The sequence below is a fragment of the Ricinus communis genome, chromosome 5 (genome assembly GCF_019578655.1).
Source record: "Ricinus communis isolate WT05 ecotype wild-type chromosome 5, ASM1957865v1, whole genome shotgun sequence".
Lineage (NCBI taxonomy): Eukaryota > Viridiplantae > Streptophyta > Magnoliopsida > Malpighiales > Euphorbiaceae > Ricinus > Ricinus communis.
The window spans coordinates 22,338,099-22,347,570 of record NC_063260.1 but is presented as its reverse complement, the minus strand read 5'-3'; the positions used below and the strand labels follow the sequence as shown (position 1 = coordinate 22,347,570).

The 9,472-nt window shown below is 35.2% G+C and overlaps 1 protein-coding gene and 1 pseudogene across 10 annotated transcripts; both read right to left on the bottom strand.

Annotated features, from left to right (window-relative positions):
* Positions 1-1,728: 1,728 nt before the first annotated feature.
* Positions 1,729-2,842, bottom strand: LOC8259220 (annotated as a pseudogene).
* LOC8259221 (uncharacterized protein YNL011C) lies at positions 2,665-9,305 on the bottom strand. Of its 10 annotated transcripts, XM_048374340.1 has the most exons (15): positions 9,037-9,302; positions 8,850-8,978; positions 8,610-8,742; positions 8,178-8,274; positions 7,674-7,717; positions 7,399-7,555; positions 7,176-7,247; positions 6,949-7,032; positions 5,923-6,024; positions 5,167-5,214; positions 4,852-4,977; positions 4,341-4,433; positions 3,377-3,556; positions 3,112-3,201; positions 2,665-2,802 (listed from the first exon to the last, which is right to left on the bottom strand). In XM_048374340.1, exons 1-13 carry the CDS (start codon positions 9,197-9,199, stop codon positions 3,491-3,493), a joined length of 1,314 nt encoding a protein of 437 aa, XP_048230297.1. In that variant the 5' UTR covers positions 9,200-9,302; the 3' UTR covers positions 2,665-2,802; positions 3,112-3,201; positions 3,377-3,490. The 10 variants fall into 10 exon arrangements, with proteins under 10 accessions (XP_048230297.1, XP_048230293.1, XP_025013753.1 ...); XM_048374336.1 differs by lacking the exons at positions 2,665-2,802; positions 3,112-3,201 and adding an exon at positions 3,685-3,888 and having other exon boundaries at positions 3,203-3,556; positions 9,037-9,298; XM_025157985.2 differs by lacking the exons at positions 2,665-2,802; positions 3,112-3,201 and adding an exon at positions 3,685-3,888 and having other exon boundaries at positions 3,203-3,556; positions 8,850-8,966; positions 9,037-9,295.
* Between the last annotated feature and the right edge of the window lie 167 nt (positions 9,306-9,472).

The window sequence follows — 9,472 nt, the reverse complement described above, 5'->3', positions numbered from 1 at the left end:
CTTATTCCAAAATAAATTTCCAATTTAGTCCTAACACACAATTAAATTAAATAATCAATTTTTCCAAAATTCTTTTATAAACACATCCTTTACAATTCTACCATAATTTTCCAATATATAATTTTACTTATATAAATATGCATTTGGAAAAATTTGAATAACCAAAATATAATCATTTTAAATTAAACCCAATAATAATGAGGCTAAAATTAACTTAAATAAAAACTCATTATTAAATATATAAAAATTCCGGGTGTTACACCAATCGTCTGCTTCGTTTGAATATCCTTAAAACAACAGAAATTAGGCCAAAAAATAACAACACAAGACAAAGCTGATGTTATTTGGGAAACAGATAAAAGACTGTAATTTAATGATAGAACAATTAAAACTGAGTCTAAATTTAAAGAATTGGTGGCAGTAATAGAACCCTCTCCAATAATTGGAACCTCATTACCATTTGCTACCGAAACAGATTTTTGTAAGGATGGTCTAAGTTTCTTAACCTGTCCAAAATCAAAGGTCATATGATTTGAAGCACCAGAATCAATTATCCATATACTATCACAAACAGATGTAGAAACATTAAACACCTTACCTTCCTTGCTTGTGGTTGCTACTAATGTTGAAGTTGATTCAACATTGTCCACACTTGTTTTGGTTTCAGCAATAGCAGAAATCAGGGAATTCTTAGCTTTCCTTCTTTGTGATCATCGATTCTGATCCCACCAATCTGGATAACCTACAAGCTCAAAGCAACAATCTTTGATGTGGCCTGACTTATCACAATGAGTACATTTTTGTGTAGACTTTCCAATACCAATAGATGTCTTTGACTTGTTGCGAATCATCATAGCAGTAGCATCAGAGTCTCCATAGTCTCCTTTTAATATTACATGGCGGTTCTCCTCTTGTCGAATTAGGGCATATCTTTCTTCTAGGCCTGAAGTAGACTCCTGATGTAGGGTTTCTCCATGAACCTGCTCAAAATGATCATCTAGTCCAGCTAAAAATATATGCACCCGTAGTCGTTCAATAGATTTTTGGTATGCAACCATATCATCAGGATCCTTCATGACCACTTTGTCTTTGTGATCCAATTCCTGAAAAATTGCAGTTAGTTCTCCATAATATTCAGAGAGAGATCTTCCATTCTATTTGGCTGCAAAGGCTTTCTGGTTTAAGACGAAAAGCTGCAACTCATCACTGCCATCATAAAAAGCTTTTGATAAAGCAGTCCAGATTTCATGGGCAGTAGATAAGCTTAAATATCGCTTCATGATCTCTGGACTCATAGATATTAGTAGTCATCTCTTCACCTTTTTATTTTCAGTATACCACTTTTCATATCCATCCTCTGATTCAGTAGGTGGTTTGTTTTTCCCCGAATATAGGAAAGCTTTTCTCTTTCAGCAATATGCATTTCCATTAGTTGGGACTAGACGTCAATAATTCGATTCTGTAAGCGTAATTCCTGCATTGATTGCTCCTTCAGATTGAATGATAATAGGTTTCGATCCAGATGGTTCACCATCTCTACCACTCATGTTGTTTTAAGTGTTTCAAGGTTTTTTTTTTTTTGGTCGGCTTTGATACCAACTTGAAAGAGATAACCTAAGAATTAGGTTTTCATTATTGTATTCTAATATCAAATAAGAGATACATCAGCCTTATATTTATACCCATATGTAAGACTTTGATAGAAACTAAATAACAACTTCTTAATAGCTAGATTTTAAATTTAAAAGATAAATACTTATCATATCCTAATAGCCCTAACAACTCTTCTAGAAACAAAATCTCAACAGTTGCCCATGAATTCTTGACTAACCAGTATTTTGTACCATCATCACTCTTTCCATATCCAACTGCAGTAGCACCATGGTCTAGTTCGGTTCCGCAATCTCCTATAAAGATCCCACCTGAGTAGAATTGGAATGCAGACCCACTCGCATCAATGGCAACTGAAACTGGTTGGTTGGATACTGCCTTTAATAGGGAGTCCTCGCTGTTAGCAGGCACATCCTCGTGGCCAGTTATCTTGGCTACAGGATTAGCTGCCTTCTTGGTGTTGCAAGTGCCATCAGTTCCTTAGTAAGGGTAATCGGCTTTAGTAGCAAGTCCTCCATTTTGTTTGATGAATTCAAAAGCATCATCCATTAGACCGCCTTCGCAACCTTGATCCTCATCATTTGTGTCACAATCAACTAGCTCTTGCTCTGAGAGAGAGATCAAATTTCCTGTTGAGAGTTTTGTGATCCCTTCCATTGCTGCCACAGCAGAAAATGCCCAGCAACATCCTGCATTTGTGTATTATACTTATATATTAAGAAACCAAAGTTTACGTATAGTTTATTAAGTACCGATTTTAGACCAAATAATATTGAATTGGCTAATGTGACTTAACACATTGGCCTTGGTCTTTGATGGGGGTGACAGCTCCATTCTTTCTCCAATCTATGGAGGTAGATACTGCAGTGACATTTTCATACTTAAATGATGATGTTTTAGGGGAAACGGGATTGGAAAACCTTTTGTATCCATTTCGGGAGGTTCTGAACTCTTCGTTAGTTAGATCTGCAAACTCATTGATGCTTAGCTTGTAAGCCTTATTCCCGGCCTTGTTAAAAGATTCAATAAACTCCACATTCTCCTTGAATATCTTAAAGCGTTCCTCCTTCTCTGCCCTGTCTTTATACACTCGTCCATATTTAGCCATCCACATCTCATGCCTCTCATTGATGGTTGCATCATACAGCAACCGAGACCAGGCTTGAGATGCCCAGAGGCCCACCACCTACACTGCCACAAAAAACAGTTTGTTTTCAGGAACAGTAGCCATTCTGCTAGGTGTAAAATCTGTCCAAGATGGTTATTGCAGAAGGGGAAGAGTACGTGCTTCCTTGCAGAATTCTAATAGGTATTTATAGAAGAAGAATCGGACTCCTGGGAGATTTCTTTCAAATTGCATTCCCATTGTGATCTTGTAAATCTTGAATTATAAAAGCCAATTACCTGGTGAATCAGGCAAGTTGTGCATCTACCTCACATTCAAAATTATGTAGCTTTTGGATTGTTATAAGAAGCTTAATTTCTTGCGAGTTCATTTACCTAATCGTTAAGTTGTCTTCTTTTGGTTTGTTAGGGTCGAGGGACTGATACATTGATTCCCCCCAGAGAAAGCAGGAGAAATTCGAGCAACTGAGAGAAAACATGAAAGTACAGTCAACAGGTATAAGTTTGCACGTGATAACAGCACTTCTACACCGCCAACCATGCTATATAGGTTGTTGGCATACAAGACTAATATCCAACTTTTGTTCAATACGAAGTAAAAGAAATCATCCTTTACAATTTTCAGATATGAATTTGACACCTTTTTCTTGTTTGATCTTAGAACCAAATCAGAACGAATGGTCATTTGTACAGGATTTGATTACAGCCTGTGTGAAATTTCCTTGGAATCCCAATAAGCTAGCTGCGAGGTAATTCAGTTAAGGTATATCCTTGAATCCAAGAACATCAGCGTTGAGACGGGAAGGAGCAAAATATCCATCTGCAAATCACACAATAGTTTCAAATATTTCAGAGTAACAAGAAATTGCACATTCAATGAGGAGTGCAAAACTAGCACATAATTCCACAATGATGTGCAGCTGGTATCTTTCTTGCTTGAACTGTTACCTTGGGAGAAAAATCCAACATAATGATTTCCTATCGACATGAATATTTATGCCAAATATCATTTGGCCTCTCAAGTTTTGGTTAACCCTCCATAATATCATTTGTGCTCATGTATTTGGCAACCACATTCGCCAGTGCATTTATCAATGAATTTGGGTTAAATATTACACCAACTTTGGGATCACGAATAGAGTCAACAAAGATCTGCAAGAACCACATGTTTCTAAGTGATAGACAGATAAAGCATCTTACCACCGAGGTAAATAAATAACTCAAGCAAATTCTGAACAGAAAGCAAAAAAATCATAGCCATGCAAATTATACCTTCATCACAAGCAACATTAGTAACAATATACTTTATATTATAAAATAAAAATCTAGAAATTTTAAAAATTGAGAAAAGGTAATGAGGACATCCAGAGCTAATTATGTGGAAATTATTACTTTTCTAAGTATTGACTTTATCATGGTGTCCCAACTTCTGGATAAAAACTTCAGTAGTTACCACTAGAAGTAATTATAACTGCATGGGTCAAAGTTGTTATTTCTTCGTTCAAAAAAATTGCATACTTCAAAGAAATAAAATATAACAGTATTTGCTCTGTAACCTGCAAGCTATATGTTACAGTTCAAAGAAATTTCGATAGAAACCATACCACATTAAAGATTCCTTGGGTCGCCAAGCAGTGAGCATCTATGGGAATCTCACCTTCTTTGGGCACTAGAAGTGTATTAATATACTGGCTTGGCTGCATAAGAACATCAAACGTCAGCTGCAATAATAACATGTTTCCTTCTGTTATTTTTGCTTGTCATTTGCTATCAAAACTGTTTGCAGAGCTAATTTTACTAGTATATGTTTTTAATTTCTCTATTTTGAAGTAATTAAATACATTTAGGTTAGAAGACCACAATTGTGATAAATGAAAAAAGCATAGGCTACAATCAGCTAAGTTCAAAGTAAAGGCTAAAATAGCAAATTGAGGAAAAATTCAAGATATTTTGTGGTGATTAATCCTTAAAAAATATTAAAGATAATCCATTTCAATAGAACCAAATTAGTAGTTGATAGATTATGCTCTAAACATAGTTAACAGGAGAATGTATTACGCTCATAACTTTCATAGAGCATGGGCATTTTAAACTGTATCTCTATTAACCACTTACAGAGTTTTCTAGACAATTATGGGGATCTCCATACTTTCTATTTAAGGCATCTGTAATGGCAGTTACAAAGCAAGAAGCAGAGAAGTCACTTGTTTCTCGATCACGGGTCCCGTTCAGCAAAAGTACCTAATATTGGAGAAAGCTAAATCAATGGAGTAGATGTCTGCTAAATCCTAAAACTGCATACTAAACACTAAATTCCAATAGCATTATTGCACGACCCTTCTCAGGTTCTGTGAGGTTACATGCAAATAAACTAGCAAGAAACTGTCCTCTTGCATCGATTATAGTACTCATAACTTTAAGAAGAGGTACCTTGGGACAGGTTCTTGAAGAGATGATTTCTCCAATGCTACGTAACACCTAAATATTTCACAGTTAATAGTAGTTATAAAAAAAGAAAATAACATTTCCAAACAACATTTCCCTTCCGACCCTCTGATGACTGTAAAGTTTCCCAAGAACGACCTAGTTAACTTTTGAGACAGAGAGATATTGACTGAAGCAAGGTCGTAGCAAATAAACTTCAAATTACAAAGCCTACCAAACCTGTCAATGCAAATAGAGGCTGCATATTAATTGTAATTTTTCTTACAGCATTATATGTGATTGGTTACATATTTCAGAATAACAGTCTGAGACAGCAGAAACGAACTTGTAAAGAGATGTTAACCTGCCACAATTTTGGGGTTACATAATTGCATATACAGCTAAGCCTAACTTACTGATCATTCTTTTTCTAAATATAAAGTATTAAAAAAGATCCTTTTTTATGAGAAGAAAAGGGGCCCTCCTTACAGCCCAGACAACTGCCCCTTCAGAAAAAATGAGGTTCATTGGAGTGGAACACATATGCTTAAACCAACAATAAAGCCATTCCTAAAATATCAAATCCAGCGTGGATTTGATACATACAGGATTGGACTGGAAAACATATATTTAAACTGACAATAAAGCCATTCCTAAAATATCAAATCCAGGATGGATTTGATGGATAAAGGATATATAGCATGGTGTATAAAGATGGTGGAAGCAGTATGCTCATAGATGGTCAAGAGTCAAGGCCATTACCAGCGATGGACAAACTGAAGTAAAGAGAGACCCCATAGCATAGACAATGCAATCCACATTACTCAATTGATCCAGTACAGCTGAGTTAACGAGGGGAAAGACCTGATCAATCAGAAAAATGGAACTATTGTAAGTTCTGAATATCAGAACAACAAACATTAAGAACTGAAAATATTTTCCACTGCATCACTTGAATGTAAAAACATGAGAGACAGTCCAAAATTGTTTCACTTTCCCCATTTCTTGGTAAGAAAATAAAGTTCAAAGTGGAGACACAATCAATGCCACTTAAAACAAGGAGTAATTTGGGGACAAATTCATTCATGGCAATGAACTTTTCCTTATAGTAGAAAAACAAGAATGCTTAGAAAGGATTAGAACTTTTCCTTATAGGAGAAAAACAAGAATGGTTAGAACATCCAAGCCAAACTTGGATATCAGTAAATATATTAACAAAACAGAAGTAAATTTTTCCATATAAAATAAAATAGAATAAAATCTCATAATAATACACCAACATCCACACGTGAGGAAGAAAAAAAAGATTTAGTAAAGGGAGTATAAAGCAGAGTACCACACAGATCCAATGAAAAAGAGTATTGACTGTCCAGTTCCAAAAGAAAAACATATCTAATGAAGTTAGTTTAAAGCAGACTATCCAGCACAGAAAAAAGAATCTAATGAAATTAATATAAAGCAGAATATCAAACAGATGTGAGGAAGACAAACTGGTGTTCCATTTGGCATGCCTAAACTTTAATAGAGAAAGCGTATACTGGTATAAACACATAGAGGAAGAAAACCAAGGTTCAGATTTGACATGTCCATATAATGACTGTATATAAACCCATTGCAGGCGGTTAGATGATATCTCTTATAGACAATTTATTTCGGGCTCTAGCAATATGAATTAAGTACACAAAGTTTGGCTCACTGGCATAACATATCATCAGAAGACATGAAAAAGAACAAGCAGCAAATGGCAAATTAACGTAGAATAAGGGAACAAAAATATGTAACATTCACCTCATGAAGCAAATTTCCACCCTCGCTTGACATGTAGAACACCCTCTTTATTCTTGAAGGAAGTGCTGGAACTGAAGAACATCCCTACCATAAAACTTTCTTCAATAAGATTGAGTGATAAGTGAGAGACTTTGTCTGGTAAACTGACAACAAATATATGATACAGAAATACTAAATGGAAACTAGTAAAATTAAGACCTCTAACCAAAGCACCTATCCTGGAATACCTTATTGACTGGTTGCATGATACCACCGGTTGGATGAGAAATTTCATTCTGACCTCGTATAATGGTCCCGTCCTACAAGTATATTGCAAAAGAAATGAAAAAGAAAAGGTGAAATAGTTGTGCAGGGGGGTGGGGGGTGATGCGGAATGCATATTGCAGAAACAAAAACATTTGCTGAACAGATCATAAATATACTGAATGAAATGTAAATTGGCAGTAATACCCATAATTCACATCCTAATGTAAGCCTGTCGTTTGTTGAGATCACGGGGAGGACCAAACTTTCTGTGGGAATATCTGAAACACGTGAAAACAAAAATATTGCAGCATCTAAAGACTGAAAAAATATCCGTGCTCCTGCAAAAAAAAAATTCCCTATGCTGCAAAGAAATGATGAATGTCAGTAGAGCCCTGATAATCATTGAAGAGGAGGAATTCAATATTTAATGGATATCTTTGTTATCCAGGTCCATGGACTTTCTAAGATCTTCCCTTTACCTGCCATTACTAAAGCAAAATGATTCATTGTGCCGACGGAGGATCTGCATTCATAAAACATTGTATTAATTCCGCACTGAGTATCACGTCAATGAGCTCTATTTTAGTAGGATGAGGAAGGAAACACAAGTAAATTATTAAATTAAAATTCAGCATTTCAAAAAGCTATTACACTTTGTATAAGACCCTTCACAATGTAGTAACCAGTTCATACTTCAAGCACCAGCTCTTGTCAACCTAACAACATATTATCTATAATTGGCTTAAAATGATAGAATATAATGGGCAACATGTAGAATACAAAATTGCTTAACAAGTAAATTACAAAATTAATTAATGATGCAATGAATAATCTAAAAAATATTAAAAATATCCCCTCCTGGCTAAGGTTCAAATCATAAAAGCAAGAATTTAAAGTTCTTCAATAGCCAAAAAGATAAGGCAACCAAACAGTATATCGCATACTAGAAAAACAAAGATGATGAACAATCAGTAATAGAGTACCTCATTTTGGAAATAAACGAGAAAAGCTTGAATTGTTTCTCTGTACGGTCTTGATACACCAGTCCATAAAGGGTGTTCTCCTTCCACAATGTCATACCTGTCAAATTCTCAACTGAGCATACTATAGTTATACCTAGCAAGTAAATGAGCAATATTCAGGATATCTGTAACCAAAAGAAAAAAGAAAACGGAACAACACTTTAGGCAACAGATCATTTAGCTATCAAAATCAAAATCCAATAACAAGGTAACTGATTAATAATATGACAATGAATGTGTAATGAAAATGTAAAATGGAATGGATTCCAAATTTCATGATATCTTATGTGAAATTTTACATACATGCACAAGATAAGTCACAACGACAGAACATGTACTTCAGATTGTAGTCAAGCGAAATAAATACAATTACGGCATGGTAGGACAATTTACCATTCTAATTTGGCAAGAGGAGCATCAAGAGGTAAACGGTGACCAAGCAACGTTCGAACAGCAAGAGCCTCACAAGTACTTTGGTCAGACAATCTTAAACATCTAGACCTTATGTCTCCAACGGCAGGACCACCTTAAAAACAAAACTAAAAAATTTAGCCGGTAACTAATCAATATCATTATTATCCCCAAAATGTAACTCTAAATTTACTTATGATGTTACTGTAAATGAAATAATACCAAGAACACGAACAATCTCAGCAGTACTGCCTCCATCATCAGAAACAGGGAGAACATGAGCAACACGTGTGGTTAATTTCTTAAGCTCTTCCACAACTCCATTAAATGCAGTACCACCTGAAGTTACCACTAATCAAATTAAACAAGGCGAGTTAGGAATTGTTCAAGATCGAAAAACTAAATTGACCTGAGAAGACGAGAAGAGAAGGCTGATTGGGCCTGGGGCTGGAAGCCGAAGCAGTTGCCATGGGGACAAGTCGTTTAGATTTGGATTTTGAAAAGGAAGGGAATAAAAAGGGAGTACTTGGATTTCCTTTAATTATTGGAGGCCCCATAGATGGCTTAGCCATATTCCCGCGATTTCTCTCGACTACCACTACGGCTCCCTTGGCTTATTAAAGTTGTGCACAATACAACCCTCGCCGTGTGGTACGGGATATCATTTATTTTTTTGAACTGGAATTTCCTAAATTTAAATTCAAATAAACTTTCTATTATATAGTCATATGATATTTACTTTATCCTACTATATTTTTCCAAGGAAATCTCAAATCAAAAATTCACTTTTTTAATTTAGTTTTTTCAAGTATTAAATTATTTTACATTGACGAAACAAGCAGCTA